This window comes from Sarcophilus harrisii, chromosome 1, assembly GCF_902635505.1.
Source record: "Sarcophilus harrisii chromosome 1, mSarHar1.11, whole genome shotgun sequence".
Classification (NCBI taxonomy): Eukaryota; Metazoa; Chordata; class Mammalia; order Dasyuromorphia; family Dasyuridae; genus Sarcophilus; species Sarcophilus harrisii.
Genome location: NC_045426.1, coordinates 17,955,743 through 17,975,434, shown reverse-complemented (window position 1 = coordinate 17,975,434; position 19,692 = coordinate 17,955,743). Strand labels below are relative to the sequence as shown.

General features: G+C 32.9%; 1 protein-coding gene across 5 annotated transcripts in view; it reads left to right on the top strand.

The window, feature by feature from the left end:
* Nucleotides 1-19,692, top strand: part of LOC100921232 (probable C-mannosyltransferase DPY19L1) — a 144,017-nt gene that overhangs the window by 13,753 nt on the left and 110,572 nt on the right. For all 5 annotated transcript variants that reach the window (XR_004232067.1, XR_004232066.1, XM_031953021.1 and 2 more), the window contains exons 2-5: nt 7,551-7,575; nt 9,453-9,540; nt 12,008-12,145; nt 17,792-17,912. Coding sequence is in view for 3 of the 5 variants with exons in the window: in XM_031953021.1 (XP_031808881.1) it covers nt 7,551-7,575; nt 9,453-9,540; nt 12,008-12,145; nt 17,792-17,912 (372 nt within the window). In the remaining 2 variants the exon portion in view is untranslated. The remainder of the gene's footprint in view (nt 1-7,550; nt 7,576-9,452; nt 9,541-12,007; nt 12,146-17,791; nt 17,913-19,692) is intronic.

Genomic DNA, 19,692 nt, shown 5'->3' with positions numbered 1-19,692 from the left:
AGAATCATTTTTTCATAATCTTCATTTTGACAGCTGAAGTCTTGAGAATGAAATGTGTTGCTATTGCATGTGTGAGCACTTGTAAAATAAGTAACGGGTCACAGAGTATTCTTTTTGCAGTGTGAAAAGATCTACTTGATCTAAAATTTTCATAAACAGATGCCTCTGAGTACTTTTGCCTGTTTAGGGTCAGTTGTCTTTGTGTAACCAGTATTCTCATTAAAATATCTAAGTATTTACAAAAGGAAGAAGAATCAAAGCTGAATTTGGAGGTGTGACAATCGACAATCATGAGGAAAGTAGATGATTTTACTCTTCCATTTAGATGTTTTTTAGAGTGAGAGGTTAGGAACCTATTTTTAAATCTGAAGTATAAGTGAAATATAGGTTGAACAGTTTTTTTGAGGGCTTATTCAAAATGAGTGTTTTTAGTCATGAAATTTATTTTTTCATATCTTTTTATGATTTATATTACGTAGTAAGAGTTACATTTGCAAATTTTTAACATTTTCTTATGTTTTGGTTATCAAGTTTTTTCACATTTGCCTTATTTTCCCCAGTATTTTTTCCTTTTTTGAAAAATTATACTTGTTATTTTTGTTTCTATGTAATCAGTACATCTTGAAGTACATTTTCTCTGTAATAACTTCTTCTGTCTGTTAAATAGAAAAAAAATTATCCTTCCTCCATAATTGAGGTATATGCATTATGCCATCTTATTCCATCTTTTTTATTAGTTCTTTTTATGTTTAAATTTGTCATCTAACTAAAAGAGTTCATGGAAATATATAATGTGAGATCTTGCTGTAAATCAATTTCTTACTAAATTGCTTTTTTCTAGTATATTAAGTAAATCTCCCCAGTTTTTATTTCCTTTAGGTTTATAAGACATTGATTTGTCTTTCCCTCTTTCCTTCCTTCCTTTTCTCTGTCCACTTTTCTTCCCATTCTGTCTTTCTCTCCTTCTCTCTGTCCATGTATATATTTGTTATGTGTATATGTTTTGGTATCATGGCAACAGTTATATACCAACTACATGTTGTATATATTATGCATATCTATATCTACATGTATAGATATAAAATTTTGTTTAATCTCTTTTTTTTGAATCAACTACCACTTAATTTTATTTGTAACATCTCTATTTTTAAAAGCTTTTCCAGGGGTCTCAAACTACCGTGGGCCAGATGCAGCAGCTGAGGACTTTTATCCTCCTCACCCAGGGCTATGAAGTTTCTTTAGTTAAAGGCCCACAAAACAAAGTTTTTGTTTTTACTTATAGTACGGCCCTCCAACAGTCTGAGGGACAGTGAACTGGTCCCCTATTTAAAAAGTTTGAGGACCCCTGATTTAGACTATGAGGTCACCTTCCTCAGTCTTTGTTCCCCCATCCCCTTTGTTATTCTTATCTATTTTCTATGTAAATTTCAATGTTATTTTATTCAATTACATGAGGAAACTCTGGCTTTTTGGCTGTCATCAAATTAAATTTATTAGTCATTAATGTCAGTGTTGTAATTTTTAATACATTAATCCAATCCAGCCATAAACAGTGGATATTTGGTTATTTATTTAGGTTTTCCTCTATTTAGTCATTATTTTTTGTGGTCTTAATTAGTTCATATATATTTCTAGTTAGGTTAGTTCCCAATTTTTTTTTTTTTGGCTATTATAAATAGGATCTTTTCATGATGCTTTCTTGATTTCTAGAAAAGAATACAGATGTTTTTTATGGGTTGATCTTACTTATACTTAAATCTTGTTTATTGAGTTCATTTAAGAGCTGTAATAATTTTTTGATCAGATAATTAGTTTTTTTTTGTCATGCTACCTTTTTCTCTACTAATGACATTTTGAAAGAGGAATTTTTAGTTATCTCAAGTGTCATGTGGACGTTAGATTTGTTTGATTGAAGAAGAAACTAGGAGCAATAGACAAAAAGTTGCAAGAAGGCTGACAAGGTATAAGCCAAAACTTTTGAAGGGTAATTAGGGTATCCATAATGGAAGGATTGTCTCAGTAGATTGGGAATTCTCTTTTACAACCAAAAAACCTTTATGCAAAAGTTCATTGGTTCTTTGGTTAAGTTGCAGAGGAACATAGTTTCATCTAGTAGAAGTCTACTGAGGTTACGTCTCACAGTCCCTATAATCCACGATTCTGAATTTTTTCTTTAGAATTGTCAGCTCCTTTATCTTTTTCTCATTCCTTTTTAAGTTATTACTTTTGATCTCTGTTAAAAAATCTTTTGTTGGTAAGTTTTTGGAGTATTTTAATGTTCTTTACAGTCTTGTGTTACTCATAACATTCTCTAATTTGCTTTTATTGTAATTAGGATTATTATTATTAGGTAAGGTTACTTTATCATTATATATATGCATATATTTCTATGTTTATATATCATGTATGAAATTGTAATCGCTTATTAACAAAGACTTTATTATTTTTCTTAAGAATTCATCAATTAGTTTGGGTTTTCAAATTTGCTCATTGTAGCTATTTAATTACAGTTTTTTTCTTGATAAAAAACTCTAGGTTTTGTTTGATTTTGAAGTGAGTTTTCTTGTTTTCAGACAATATGATCATATTCACAAGTGTATGATTTGGGCACCAATATTATTATTATTATTTTTAAAAAATGATTTATTGAACTAAATACAAAATAAGAAAAAATAGAATAGAAAAAAGAAAGACAGAAAAGGAAAATAAAACTGTCATGTGCCCAGTAGAACATCAGGGAGGATTCAAAATATACATATTCTTATAAATATGTATTCAAGAAAGAACATAAAATAATAGAAATTATATCCATCAGTATCCATCTTTTCTTTGCTTCCTTCTAGGTTATTCTTTGTCTTTCTGCTGCCTACTTTTTACTTTATTCTTTTTTTCCTCTTTTCATGTCCCCACCTCTCCCAAGCAGGCTGCAGTTAACCACAGATATATTTATACACACACATCTAACCCATTTACAGACCCCCACAAATATACAGATATCTGTATACACACATACATAGACCTATTTACATACCCATATATACTCATACACACACATATATATATATATATATATACATATATGAATTTACCTATATGTAAACATGCATCTAAAACAGTATTAATATGGCTGACATGTAATGTAGATTTCTCTCTTAATTAAATCTTTGTTTGACTTTGTCTAAAGTCAGTGATTACTAGACCTATCTTTTTTCCCTAATAGAATCTACTCCTGATCCCTTGTTGTAGTATTTCTGTGTGTATCTCTAATTTTCCATTCCTGCTAACTCTTCTAGCCAAACCATAATTCTTCTGCTCTTTAAGTTGCCTTGCTATTACTTAACCTCCCTCCACCCATGGATCCCTCCCTTATTCCCCCATAAACCTTTCCTTCCTTCTTTATCCCATTCCTTTTAATCTATATACCTTATTTCACAGTGATTAATTTAAACACTCTTCTGTACCCCACCTTATCCTATACCCCTTCCCCCCTTATGCCTTTCCCATTAATCTACCTTGTCCCATACTATAAATCTATACATTCTTCTCTATCCCGTCTTATCCTATTTCCTCCCATCTTATTTCTTTATAGATTTTGGATGGTGCTATACCTTTTATGTCTTTATGTATGTATGTATGGGTATATATGTATATGTATGTATGTAGTGTTCCCTATTTAACTCATTCCCGATATGAGTAGGTTTTCAGAACTATGTTCTTCTCTCCCCTCTAATTCCTTTGTGTTGATTCTTCCAATGCATATCATTTGTATTACATAATTACTATTTTACCTTTTCCTAGACAGTATTTTTAGAATCAGATCTTACTCAACTCTGCCCCAATTTTTCTTTTGATCTATTTCAATTACTAAGGTCAATCTTAAATATATGATATATATTTCTATACACAAGACATAAATGGTTTGCCCATAATTGAGTTTCTTGAAATAAATCTTTGATATTGGCTCTTTTATGTTAAATTTTCTATTGGTTGAGACAAAATTGTCCTGAAAATCTGCAAATTTGTTGAATGTCCATTTTTTACTAAATATTATGGATAATTTTGCTGGATATGATATTTTTGACCAAAGACCTAGTTACTTTCATTACCAGTGTAAGGAATACTCAAAAGTTAGATTTCTGGGAAGCCAAATTCAAATCTCCCCTCTCCTTCAAGGGCCCACAGCCAGCAACTTCCCTGCCTTATTACTTCTGTACTCCTTTTGCCCAGGGCAGTGTTTCTTTTGCACAGGCAAATTCTGCAGAATTAGCCTGGAGGTGTTTGCACTTGACACAGGTTAATTGTGCTGTGGTGGTCTTGGGTTTTCCCAAGAGAACCCGTCTACTCCAAGTATTCTTTGTTTTTCATTAGTCCATGTTTACTCTGAGGTACACAATTGTTCTATTTAGGGGAGAGGAATCTAGATCTTAAAATTTTCTGACCTCCTCCACCATCATCCCAGAATCCTTTCCCCCATATTATTTTTGAGTCTTTTTCAAATTTTTGTTCAGCTTTGATTTTTTCTGTATTCTTTAGTAATTATTCTTTAAGAAATTGTTAGAAACATAATTTATTTTTTCTTTATTAACTTTTGGATTAAGTATCTTTGTAATTCTGTAGTTTTAAAATTATGTGTCTTTTTGATCAACCAGTGTTGTACATCATGCTGGTATCTTGTGCATATTTTCCTTACTTATATATGTTTTACTTTCCATGGTTGATGCTGGAATTGTGCTCATTTCTAATTATGTCCTTATATATAATTTTGAACTTTTTACTTTGCTAGTTTTTCTTGGGACATTTATATTTATTGATTTGCCTTTCAGATCTCTAATTTTTGTCTTGCATAGCTATTAGTTGATTTTTCAGCTTTCAGCTTTCATATAACCTAGGCTTATTCTTCAGTTGCACTTTCAAAAATTTATATTTTATTTTTTCACGCCCAAATTTGCCTTCTCTCTCTTCCCATCTCTTCCCAACTGTGAAAAAAGAAAAACAAAACACACACTCTCTCTCTCTCTCTCTCTCTCTTTATATATATATATATATATATATATATATATATATATATATACACACACATGCATGCAAGCAAAGCAAATTTCTGTGTTGGCCATATTTTTAAAAAGTCTCATTTCTATAACTGAGTCCTTCACTCCTGTATAAGAAAGTAAGTAGCATTTTCATCAGTAGAGCTCTTGGAATTGTGATTGGTTTCTATACTGATCAGAGTTCCCTAAGTGTTTCAAAATTGTCTTTACTATTGTTGTTATTCTGGTCACACAGGTCTTCTCAGGTTTATTAAAAGTCATTCTTTTAATAATTTTTTCTATATAGCTCCAAATTGTTCCATCAAATATGTAACATAACTTGTTTTGCCATTTCCATTTTTTTGTTATCCTTAGAGTTCTGTTCTTTGCCACCTGGAAAAAAAAGTTATGTCTTTGTAAATTCTTAAGTTTGTTTTTCTTAGGACTAGTTCCTATCTTAATTTAGTCTTCTAGTTCTGTTTTCCTGTTGAATGAAATGTAATTTTTGTACCAATTATGTAGTTTATCTTTCCTCCTTTGACAAGTTCAGATGAATGATGTTGAATTGTCAGTTACTTCTCCACCCATCTGTTTGTGCAGATGTCTATTTATATACCTTAATTACATGATATCAAGTTTTGGTTGGTTTCCCAGGCCAGAATACCCATTTGCTGGCTTACCCATGCTCCCCTATTTATGTTGTCTTTGTTTAATGGAATGAATGGTCCTAGAGGGCAGAGAATATGTTTGCATTATCAAAACTTAGCACAATTAATGAATGAATGAAGCATTTATTGAGCACTTACCTTGTGCCAAGCACGATGCTAAGCTCTGGCCTTACAAATAGCAAAATAAGACAGTTCCTTCTCTCAAGTAGCTCCCATTTTAATTGTGAGAAGTGGAGAAGGCAGAGGAAAAGTTTTAGTAAGTCAGAGGGAAAAGTTCCTACCAAATTTTCCCCTAGTATTTCTCTTCTTTCTTTCCCAGAGAGCCATCCCATAGTAACAAATAATACTGTTTGGGGGGGAGGGGAGAGGAAAAATTAGCAAAATTGATTAACACATTGAAAAAGTTTGAAATTATGTGCAGTGTACTACACTGTTAACTTCTTCCTTCAACCAAAGGGTGAAATGGGGATGTCTTCTCATATACTTTCTATGGAGCCATTTTTATTTTTTGGTAATTTTGCTACATTCGCTTAAATCATTTAGTGGTGGTACTTTCCATTTCCATCGTGGAAGTTATACTGGATGTTGCTTTCTTGAATCTGTTTACTTCACTCTGCACTATTAGTTCATGTAAATCTTTTTATGATGTTTATTCTTCATAATCATCATTTCTTAAAGCATGTTAATATTCCAATAGATTCACATACCATAATTTATTTAGCTATTTTCAATTGACATTTATTTTGTTTCCAGTTATTCGTTATCACAAAAAGTGTTGCTATAAACATGTTAGTGTATATGGGACTTTCTTATCAATGATCTCTTTGGGTTATAATAAATCGAGTAGTGGAATCTCTGGGCCAGAGAGAGATTTTTGTAATTTTATTTGCATATTTACAAATTGCTTTGGAAAATGGTTGTACTGATCGACAACTCTGCTGTAGATGAACTGTTATGGCTATCTTCTCACAAGCATTCTAATACTGACTATTCTCATCTTTTGTGATTTTTGCCAAATTTGCTAAGTGTGAGGTAAAATCTCAAGATTGTTTAGACTTGCATTTAGTTGGTTACTGATTTTGGAACATTCTTTTTTTGTGGTTAAGTAGTTATTCATTTAAAAACTAGGTCCTTTGATCACTTATCTTTTGGAAAATGGCTTTTGATAACATATGTTTATATATGTGTGTGTATGTGTATGTGTGTATATATATATATATATATATATATATATATTTTTTAATCTTGAATATCAGAGAATAAAGTCTTTCACATGGTGGTTAGTAGTTTTCAATTTTTTCTTTTGAGAATTATTTGCTTTATATATTTGATTACTTAGCCATAGGGAGTGGCATTTAGTCTTTGTAATGAGTATCTCAAAGATTTTAGTGCGTTTTTTTTTTATCAGAAATATTTGATGCAAAGATTACTTCCCAGTTGATATTATTCCCCATTATATTCTAGCTACATTGATTTGGTTAATTCAAAGTATAATTTTATATTTATGTCTATTCTTTGCTTAGTTAAGGCATTTTCCCCAAAATCATAGATTTGAAAAGGAACTGATTTCCTTTTTTTATTATTTTTTTTAAAAATAGTGTATCCTGTAATATTTATCTATTTTTAGTTTTTTTGTAATATCTAGCATAAGATAATGTTTTAAACTTAATTTCTGCCTGTTTTTTTTTCAATTTTCCCAGAAGTTTTTATTAAATAGGTAGTTTTTCCCCAAATGATTTGTTTTCAGAATTATTGAACACTGATTTATTGAGATAATTTGTTTTTGATTCTTCATTGTCTATACCTTATTTCACTGATTAATCATTAATTTTTAATAACTTTTTTGTCTTTCCAGGTGCCTTTGTGGGAATTTTACACTGGTAAGATTTAATTGCAATTTGTGATAAACAAATAATAGTTATTTTAAAATGTTTTTCAAAGATGTTTTATACACATTAAAAAACCAGAATTGCCTTTGTGTAGGTATCTTTAAATTTGATTACAGTTATGCCCCACTTTAGAAAATGATTTGTGACATTTGGATCTCACAAAACATGTATGTATGTATGTATGTATATATGTGTGTGTGTATGTGTGTATATATATAGTAGGTTACAGTTATTTATAAAACAATTTTTTTTGTAAAATTTTTATTGCTCAACAAATACTTTTAATCTGTGGGTCCTTTATATACATATAAGTTTTTATATCCCAAACTCCAGTTGTTATGAAAAAAAGTTTTGCGTGTATTTTTTGGAACATGATGTTTTTCATGAAGAGGAAACATTTAATACTAATTTTAAGTACTCTTAACATTTGAAAATCTGTTATAAATGAAGAAAAATAACTTCTGAAATTATGATGTAAGTATATGGGAAAACATTACTTTTACATAACATTTTTTTTGTATAAAGCAAAATAATCCAATATGAATATATGTGCATAGAGATAGTCATTCAATAAATATTTACTTTCTTGTAGTTCATTCCTTTAAGTTGTATCTGACTCTTTCCGACCCTGTTTGGGTTTTCCACATATCGGTATGGTTTGCCATTTCCAGCTCATTTTACAGATGAGGAAACTGAGGCAAACAGTTAAGTTCTTGGCCAGGATCATACAGCTAGTAAGTTTCTTAAGTTTGGATTTGAAATCAGGTCATTCCGACTCTAGGCCTGGCACACTATCCACTGTGTCACCTATCTGACTATCTGTCTGGGACTGTATACTGGAGATAAAAAAGTAAAAAAAGATTGTCCCTGAGCTCAAAGAATTTATAATTAATAGGAGAAGACAACATCACAAAAGGAAGTCAAAAAGGGAAAGAGGGAAGCTCCTGGTCACAGAGCTGTGATGAAGTAGAAGTGTTGTCTAGGGGGAAAAGCAGAGCTGGCTGGCCTGGGGCCTCCTTTTAAATGGAGGATCTGGGAGGAGTTCTCTGCTCAGCTTTCCAGTTACAGTAGGTGTGCTGAAGAAGTGGGCAGATCTAGGGCTCATGGGGTCTTACAGGATGAAGACCTTCCTGGGCATTACATACAGAGTCTGAGGATGGCAGCTGCCCTTAGTGTGAGAACTTAAGGCTAAATCCTTAGAAATGTTTAAAATATCATTCCCTTTATAGAATTACCATATTTTAAAAGAAAAAGGAATGTATTTAATGCATTTATTTTATATTAGTACAATAGGAAGTAATTTCTTAATTAGATCCATTAGATTGGTTTCATCCAGCTCAGTTTAATATTCAAATGTTTTGGAATGGATCTGCTCTCATTATTTTAGTATTGCCTGTTGTATCTGGAAGTATATATGAATAAGTATACATATGTATGTATATATTTGTATATGTACATGTATTTTGCATACTTTTATTTTAAATTTTCCTTTAGAGTGCCCCATTTACATTGTTTCATTTATGTCAATGAAATAGTTTTTTCCTGAAATATAGTCTTATTCAATTAAAATATATTTTGAGCCTATGATATTACTTTAAAATTTATGTTTTAGTGATTTAATTTTAATTTAGTGAGTTAATTTTAATATTTTTAAAATCAAATAATAATTTTAATACTTTTAAACTCTTAAAAAATTTAATTTATGCCTTATTACAAAGATTTCAGATTTTTTCTTTGAATTTCTATTCCCTTTTATCAGATTTGAAGTTTCTTATTTTGTATGCAGATGTAATTAGATTTTTTTTCAGTACTAATTTTGAATCTTGTTTCTTATACTTGCTTGTGGTCCTTCATTTTTTTTTTTTCAGGGCTCATTTAACAACTCTTTTTGAAAATGATCGCCATTTTTCCCACCTCTCAACCTTGGAAAGGGAGATGACTTTTCGCACTGAAATGGTTAGGCCCTTCTAAAAAAATTATTATATGGTCTTTTAAATAGTTGGTTTATGACTTAGAAACTTGATAAGCACTAAAATAATTTGATAGTAAAATTTATTCTTTGACAGGGTTGTAGCTTAAGGCTGTTTTTATTCCCTGAAAGATTTTGCTAGCCCTCCCCTGTACCTTTGTCTCATTTCCTCTTCTTGTCTGTTGTACCTTTCTAATCAAAATTATGTTAACCAGTTTAGGGAGTGAGTAAAAATGAATGAACAGTCAAGAAATGATAATATGCAGGGGTTAATGATCTACTATTCATTTATACAGATTTTATGTTGACTGAAATCTATAATTGCAAGTCATTTCTCTATTAACTACCATCAAAAAACAGTGGAAATATATTTCTGAAGGAAAATAATTAAAATATAACAGTTCTTCTGAATTCACATGTGAAAGGAGATAACTAGGCTTTCTCAAAAGACTTTGAATCCTTTTCATTTTTAGAGCAGAACACTAAGATAAATTAAATTTTGGTTTAACATAATATCACATTTCTTATATTGTCATGTTTTCATGAAAAATCTTAGTGTAGGCGACTGTACTGGTATATATAGCCCTGCACTGGAAGACAGAAGGCAAGGTATTTCCTTAGCTATGGCTTGTTTTTAATCTGAGCTTTCTATATTCCATATCTCCTTTACATTAAAAGATGGTATGATAATACTGTTTATGTAAATTCAAGTCCTTTTAGCATGGAAAATGTTAATATAGTGTCTTTCACCCTGTATGATTTTAAAAATTTAGTTCACCTCCATATAGTCAGTGCCTACAGTGTGTTAAGGTACCATGCTGGGTGCTGGGGAGAGGAAGACAAAAACAAGACTATCTTTGCCCTTGAGTAACTTAGTTTCTTGAGTGAATATGAGCTCTCCCAACAAGATAATACAGAGTAATAATCATGGAAAGTGGGGTGAGAGGAGCACTGAAGTGAAGGTGATCAGGAAGGACCTCTTCAGTGTGGGAATAGAGCATAGCAGGCATGGCGGAACAACTTGTTCAAAGGCCCAGATGTCATATACCTACCTACTCTATAGGGACAGGATAGAAGTACTAATTTGAAATAAGTTTGGAGATATGGTGAATGGGAGCTAGATTGTGAATAGCTTTTAATGCTGGAGAAATTTGTATTTGTTTTACTAGGCAATAGGGAGCCACTAAAGCTTCTTAAAGAAGACAAGATAGCCAGATCTAGACTTGGGGGATGTTTAGTTTAATATTAATACAGAGAAGATTTTCTTTTTCCTCCAAAATATACTTCATTATAAAAGCTTAATCCCTATTTTCAAGTCTAGAAAGATGATTTAGAACATTCCCTTTTGGATTCAAAGGGGAAAACCATTTTCTTTTATTTTTTTTTTCATTATGGAACACAGGTGTAGTATTTAGAAGACTCTCCTTAAGGTCTGTATAAGGTATTTGTATACCTTATCTGTATAAATTGGAAAAAGACAAAGAAGAGAATTGGCTGTGGGATGCATCAGTAGTCTTCTGAATGGTGCTTGCCATCCTAAATCATCCTTTTTTTTTTGGGGGGGTAGTATAGTTCTTAGAACCAACAATTGTTTTTTGACATTTGTTATACTGTGTGGAATTATAGGAGAAAAATAATTCAAGATATCTGCCCCTTATGGTACTTGGAAATAAATTAAAAACAAAATATGAGAGGAGAAGGGACCTTAGCAATCATCCTTTGAATCCTCTCATTTTAAGTGTGGAAACTGAGGCACAGATAAATGAGTTGGCTGCTTCTAAGTCATGCCACTAATAAAATGACAGATCTAGGGCTGAGGTCTTTTAATTTTGCATTTTGGATTCTATACCATGTTGACTAGTGTCTAGCATTTTTTTCTTGGCCTTTTGTTGGTATGACAGCTAAATTAATTCAATTTTTATATGTTATATAAAATTAGGCCTATATCTTGGAAGACATTCTGGCATGCCATTTTTAATCAGTCTTACCCCCAACTTCTCTATAATTTGGTAAATAATTAGTCTCTAAATTTTCTTAAAAATAAATTGTATTGACATGTTTTATTTTTGTGTAAACATTGCCCATTTTCTCTCTTCTATTGAAAGAATTATCCCTTATAGCACAAAAGTTAAAAAAAAGGAATAGAAGTTCAGCAAAACTAGTCAATACATAGAAAAAAATCTGTTAAAATTTGTGGTGTTTCACGTTTAAAGAAGGGGAGTCTAGCACCATTTTTCTAAAAGTATTTTTAGGGTGTTTTCTTTACATGTATTTTTGGAACAAACTTAAAAAGTGAAATTACTACTAGAGAGAAGCTTATAGAATTAAATACTAGCCAAGATTAATTTTTATCTTAAAAGAAACAAATTAGAGGGAATTATATGTGGAATTTTAAAAGGCAAGGAAATGGTCATTCCCAGATTTTAATATAATTAAAATATGTATCTATTTTAGGGACTTTACTATTCCTACTTCAAGACCATGATAGAAGCACCTTCATTTTTGAGAGGACTATGGATGACTATGAATGATAGACTTACTGAATTTCCTCTTGTAATTAATGCAGTGAAACGTTTTCATCTTTATCCAGAGGTGAGTAATTTTGGGAAAGGTGAATCCAGTTTGCATAGTACTTCTCTTAATAAAATTAAATTTTAAATGAATGAAGTGATACTGACAAACTACATAATAAATTGCATTTGATAATAATTAGTTACATTCCTTGGAAAATTCTTTAGAGAGGATATGGCAGTTGAAGAAAAGAAGCACAGAAAATTGATCTGGAAATTGTAGACAAAGTGACTACAATAGTTAACAAAGCCACTTGCTGAGGACAATGAATCTATCCAATGAAAGAACATTTATAGACAATAGAAGGATGCAGCCACATACCTACAATGTGCAAAAATTCAGAGCTACTTAGTCTAAGGAACATGCTTTCTTGTTGCAATCTGCAATTCCAGAAGAGAGGAAAACCAAAATCATTCATTAGTATTTGTTTGTAGAATTAGGAATTAGAGACTGAATTTTATATACCCCTGTACTTTAAATCTCCAGTCTCCAAATGGAGTTTAGGAATTGCTTAATTTTTCTCTTAGTTCTCTGTGAAGAATTAATGTTATCTGGAGACAATCTTCGTATATTATTGACATTTAAAAAAATGTTCTTAATTAAGAAACTTCATCTTTAGATGATAAAGGAAGGAGTAGGATTATTCTTTTACTGCTGACTTTAAAGGGACTGTAGTCTTGAACAGTTCTAGAAATGAGATTTATTCATTCAATAAATGAACATTAATTTGTTATCATGTGCTCAAAACTGCTAAGATGCTTTATGTGATTGAAGAAGCATGAGAGATGTTTGATTTTGATATCAGTCAAAGTTCACAAAGTTCAAAGAACCAGTTAGAATCCAGTCTGCATAAGGGATGCAGAGGAAGTTTGTTCCAAAAGATAATTCACACTGCTAATGCACACTTCAGTAGCTTCTTTAGTGATACAATATTTTTTTTGGAATATGTCACAGAACTTTACCTGTGATATAGTATAAGAAGGAAAAATAAAAATTAGACAAGAGAGTGCACAATGAGACATCACCAGCTTAATTTATTGAAATAAACTGTTGACTCTGAAAAATGAGAAATATATTAAAGAACAGACTATTACCATTTTCTGAAGAATTTTATGAATGTAAGTCAGGAAACCAGGACCTCCCAATTCCTTCTGCTAGGATCTCAGAGAAATTTGGTAGCCAAAGGCATCACCAGTTTAGAAAAGAACTTTATTTGGAAAATCTTCCAGAGGAGGATCTTAAAGATCATTACCAATAATATATTTGAAAATAACATGAACTGGTGGAGGAAAAAATTATGAGATATTCCTTATACAAATCAAGAATTTCTGACCAGCTTGTTTGAGAAGGAAACAAGCTGATTTTCTCAAACAAGATTCTAATTCTCATCATTGCTATATCAGCATGCAATTTTCTTAAAAGGTTATGAAGATAAAGTATAGCATTATGTAAATGTATATATAACCCTTTGATTTTAAGTATCAGTGTTAATTTGGCCATTCTGTATGACTATAAGATATGGAATATGGAATATCTCATTCATATATCAAAATCATATAAAGTTTTTTCAGAAATTAGCAGCACAAAATATTTTGCTCATTTGATTTCCTCAGATTATAAATATCAAGGTAGGCACAATATAGAGAAGCATGTTACCAGATGTCTACAGTGGAAGATGGAAAAATCAGCCCAGAATAGGAATTTCCTGTAGATGATATAAACCTCTAGATGATGTTGTACTGATTGCATCAAGTCCCAAAACATTGAGAGCCTCCCAAACGAGCTCTATAATCACTCAATACACAGGAAGAATCAAGTGACTGAAACAGGCTATGATTATCCTTTTAATGGAAAACCTGTAAAGCTGACCTACTGATAATATGTGTGTATATATATATATGTATATATGTATATATATATTATATATAAGAAGTATATACATAAAATATTTGGGCTAGATCTTTTTAGGAAAACTTGTTTTTGTGATCAATCCTTTTATTTTAAGTATCAGTGTTAATTTGGCCATTCTGTATGACTATAAGATATAGAATACTTCATGGAGAGTTGTGTGGTAGACAAGACTGGGCTACAAGATATCACCAGTGAAGGATTTTTAAAATAATTTTATCAGATGTTCTATAAACAGTTTGGCCAGTCATGTAGTGATTATGGGGGATGAACAGTGGTCAGACAGTACAAGAGTGCTATTGGTGTTCACCTAAAGCTGAGAAATTTTGGAAGTATCCTCAGTTTGATTTTTTTGTGAAGAATTTCTTAGGAGGTTATGCATAAGCATTCCATGGGATGAAAAAAAAAACCCCAGGGATTGTGATCCAAATTACTGGAGTGAATGTTTTCACTTAGGAAATATCCATTGTAGAATTATGCTGGGACTTAACCTAATTTTTTAAATAAATGAATTAGGGAATAACTATCAAGTAATATAAAAATGTAAATCAGTACAAAGTAATGTCATACCAACTGTATACATAATTACTGAGGGAATAGAAAATTTAGGGGAGGGAGGTGAGATGCTTTTAAAAACAAAATAAGTCTTAAATTGAAGTTGAAGGAAGTGTGCATTTAGACTTAATTTAGTTCAGGAGAAGAGGTGTAGAGATCAGTGGTAGAGCATTTTCAAAAACAAGATGGTCATAAGCATGGAGTATTAAAGCAGGAAGAAGGGAAGAGGTGGTGAGGAAACTAGCGTGTCTGAAGCCAAGCTTAGGCTCGGATTTAGCGAGACTTAGTTAGGAAAGGTGAGTCCAGGTAGCAGAGGGTTTATAGTGTCTTGCCAAATTAACCATAGCCTGATGCTTGCCCTAGAGATCCTTTCATGACTTTTGAGTAATTTCATTACTTCCCTGGTTCATGGTCTGTGTAATTCTGAGAAAGGATATATGTTTTTTTCATAGATTCTCCCCCAGCATACTGAATGTACACCCTCTTAGAATGTATGTACCCAACTTTATAAAAAAGTTTTGTTGAAAATGAGGGAATAAAAGAAAAATTGTGGAATGAATTTATTTTAGCTCCTAAGATGTGTATGTACATCCTGAGTTCCTTATAATCCCAGGGATGAGAGAACCTCTGGTGGTGGCCCTTTCTCACCAGGTCTGCTTTGGCCTGCTCGTCTTGTTGTGAGTGACATCTTTTACTTTCTTTGTTTGTTTTTCTTTTTCCCTTCATTGAAGAGTCACTGGGTACTGGTTTCCTTGTTTTTCAAGATAGGCCCTTCCATCTTTAGGGAGTCCTTGGATGCTTTCTAGTTAGTGAAAAATGAGAGCAGGAATGTCTCTCCTGCTATTTCTGCCTCTCTCCTTAATAGGCTTTACTGCCCTCCTCCACTCCAGATTATTTACCTTTGTTTCTCATCTTCATGTGGTCCCTGGATACCACTGGTCCCATCAATCACCATAAATATTCCTTGGAGCACATTCATGTGGGATAGGGATGCTACATCTTAAATCCTAGAAGTTTAGCTGTGAGAGAAACCTTAGAGGTCATTTAATTTACTCTCTACTTGAATCCTCTAGTAGGGGAAATAGCATGTAAATAATTGGTTATAGACAAGACATCTACAGGTAAAGTAGATAGAAGGTAATTTCCAATGGAAGGTCCCAGCCAGAAGACATACTGCCTTTCACCAGACCCATACTGAAAATCTTTTAAGCTGGGCAGAAATAATGAGATCTTACTCTTCTCTGATGCCTTCTAGATTTCAGCATTTCTGTCTTTGTAGGATGAGGCTATCCTTGACTGATAGAAACTTAAAAAGTTCTCTCCCAAAAAAGCAACATATTTTTGTGTATATTTTTCTCTTTATATATGCATATACACATGCACATGTAGACATATATAAACATACACATATGTTTGTGCATTCTATATGTATATATATATTTGCCTTAAGCTAATGGATGGAACTCTAGCCTGTTGTGTTTGAGACAGTAGCCAATGATTGAAGGAAGTTTTGGAGGCCCAGGTTTAGGTTTCTAATATTACAACTTGTGGCCTTGTCTACCTGTGGAGAAGACTGATTTTGCTTGATTTGGAACTTTCTGCATGGTTTTATAGACATACAAAGCCACGTCTTCCTATTGACATACAGGAAAGGAAAATCTCAGTTATTAGAGGGTTGAGAGTGAAAAACACAGTGCTATTGGCGGTGAGATAATTCGGTTTAACTTGAATGAAAAAAAAAAAAACAAAACCACAGCACAACCCAACAAAACTGAACAAGTGGTTGAATAGTGTCCTCTGGTGGCCAGAAACTGGAGATTTCAACTTTTCTATCTTTTCATTATAGTATTAAAAATACTAACTAGCCAGTGCTTTTGCTACTAGTAACGGGCTTAATTTTCAAGCTCTGGATAATCAACTTTTTATTTTTTCATATTTTGGCAAGAGGTCTGGGTCTGATTAATTGGAGTAGGGGATTGTTAGTGTGAAAAGCCCATCCACTGGTGTACATCAGCACCTTTTCTCTAATTGTTTTGGGATCCTGGAGGGTTTTAGTCAGTTACTCTAGGTTAGGATGTCTACACAAGGCTAGGATGTGTCAGAGGCAGACTTGGGCCCAGGTCTTTCTGACCCTAAGCCACATACTACTTCTACCTAATTATAGAAGCAGCACATACCTCCCTCATATTTTCATCAAATTGGTAGTGATGCTCAAGTATCTCAACAGGGTGATCGGAACTGTGTCCTATAGCCACTGAAGAGAGCTAATTGCAGTCACCAGTGACATAATTAAGGGGAAAATTAGATTATCCTTCACTCTTCAGAATTTTATCAGTCCTAATCTCTGTTTATTAATATCTATTTATTAAAGAACCCAAATGTGAAGCTACAAACTCTCCCCCTCCAGATTGATTTTTAAAATAATCTTTCCTTTTCCTTTATTCTGAGTTTATACCTATTGCTCCTTATTCTTTTTTACTTTCAAATATCTTTGATTCTTATCCGTTGGAATTTTCCCTCTCCCTATATATATTTCAATTTCTATGTGTTTCATGAATTTCTGTTAATGAAAATTTCATCACATGGTGGTGAACCTTTTGGAGATGAATTTCTTTGTACTTGAGCTATATTGCATCTCACAAGATTGACAGAGTTGCTGGGTCAATCACTGGAGCCTTTCTGGCTCAAAAAAAAAAAAACCAGCCTGAGCTCATCTGCTGCCAGCAAAGCAAGAACTGTCTGTGCCATGAGGGAGTATCAGAAGAGGCCTATTAGTGTGAGAGGGATATCATTTATCCCATTTTGTGAAGGGTATAGATCATCTCTTGAAAATAATAATTATTGCTCTAGTTTTATAAAGTGCTTAACAGTTTGCAAAGTGTATTCTTTTTCAACATTCCTAAGAGGCTAGTAGTGCAATTACTATTCTCTCTATTTTACCAAAGAGGAAACTGAGGGTTGGAAAGACTTGCCTCTAATTCCATGTTAGTACCAGACAGAGCCAGAGCTGGAGCCAAGGCCATAGGATTCTGAATCCAAAGTTCTTTTCACTCTGTCATGAAATTTTGAGTGACTTTTTCTACCCATCTCTAAGGACAACATTTAAAATGGGTGAAACATCATAAATTACTGCTTTGAGAAGAGGATATCTATAAGGTAGAATATCCTGTCCTTGGGTATCTCCACTCTTTTTCTCCCCCATAGGTAATCCTAGCCTTCTGGTACCGCCTGTACACTGGAACAATGGACCTCATTGGCATTCAAACAAAGGTGTGCTGGAATGTTTCCAGAGGACAAGGGCTTAATCCAGTCGAAAGCTGTGAAGGCAAGTTTTATCTAAGATAATATTTTGTTCTCATGAATATTATTAATATTTATGAGTTTTAATTATAAATTAGTGTGTCTTACTTCTTATATCAAAGAGGTCAGAATTTAGGTTTCCACATCAGAAAATCTCAGATTTGGAGGTGACCTCAGAGGTCATTATATTTAAGCCACACATATCTCAGAATCCCCTCCAAAACATTTTCAGTAAGTGTCATCCAAGCTATCCTTGGAGATCTCCAGGGGGAGAGAGAACCCCTTTCTCCCAAGAAAGTCCATTCCACTTTAAGAGAACTCCAGTGATTAGAGAGTTTTCCTCAGCATCATGTCTAAATCTTCCTCTTTGCACCTTCCTCAAAGACCAAGCAGAACAGGGCTGTCACTTCTTGCATATGAGTTTTTCAGATGACTTCAAGACCTTTCCTCTGTATCCCTCCTTAAGGAGAAATATCTCTAGATACTTCAGATGATCCTAACTTGGCATGAACTCTTGATTCTTTTGACCTTTCTGGTCACACTCTTCTGGCCTTTTCCTAGTATTTCTTTCTTAAAATGTACTTCAAATGTAACTGAAAACAGTATTCTACATAACCAGTATATAATTCAGTAGAATTATTACCTCTTTTGTTTTAGATTCTGTATCTGCATTAATGCAGCTTAGGATAGCAGTAACTTTTTCAGATAATCTATTGACTCAGAAGAGCTTCCAAGCCACTTTTTTCTCCCTCAGGAACTGTTGGATAACTATCCTATATTAGTGAAGTTGAGTTTTTGAAACCAAGAGTAGAACTTTAAATTTATCTTCATTAAATTTATTTTATTCAATTTAGCTCCTTAGTCTAGCCTCTCAAAAGATACCCTGATTCTGCTAATCAACTTATTAGCTATCCATCCCAACTTCATATTGTTTGCAAAATGGACGAACATGCCCTGACTAACATCACTTAAATCACAGCCGGGAGATTTTTGAGTAGCAAGGTGTCAAAGACAGATTGTTAGGGCATTCTATCCTATAAGAAATCATCTTCTAGTTTGACAGCAACTTATCAATGACTATTCTTTTAAGTGTGGTCATTCAGCCAGTCTCTCAGGGTGACTTAATTATGTTGTCATTTATTCCATATTAGTCCACTTTATCTGCAGTGAGAACATGAGCATCTTTGTCACAATTTGCCTGTTCTGTCAAAAAAGGAAATGGTAATATGTCATGACATATTCTTGGTGAAGCTATTCTGGATTTTAGTAACCATTGCTTTTTTTCCCTGAAGCAATTGAGGTTAAGTGACTTTCCCAGGGTCACACAGCTAGGAAGTTTTAAGTGTCTGAGACCAGATTTGAGCTCAGGTCCTTCTGACTTCAGGGCTGGTGCTCTATCTACTGCACCAACTAACTGATCCACTACTTTGTTTTTAAAATGTTTTAAAAAACCCAGCCTTTTAATAGCATGTTCTAGTGGCAAGCAAGATAGTGCAGTGGATAGAGCACTGGGTCTGAAGTCAGGAAGACTTACCTTCCTGAATTCAAATCTGGCCTCAGACAATTACTAGCATTGTGATCCCGGAGAAGTCACTTAAGCCTGTTTGTCTCAGTTTCCTCATCCGTAGAGAGAAGGAAATGGCAAACTGCTCCAGGAACCTTGCCAAAAACATACTGAATAGGGTCGGAAAGAGTTGTTGAAATGACAAGAAAAAACAAGAAAGTGTGCAAGTCAGTTTCATTTGGCTTATAGTTTGTAGACTCTGATCTCTCCTCTTATTTTCTTTTAGAATAGCATTTCTCTT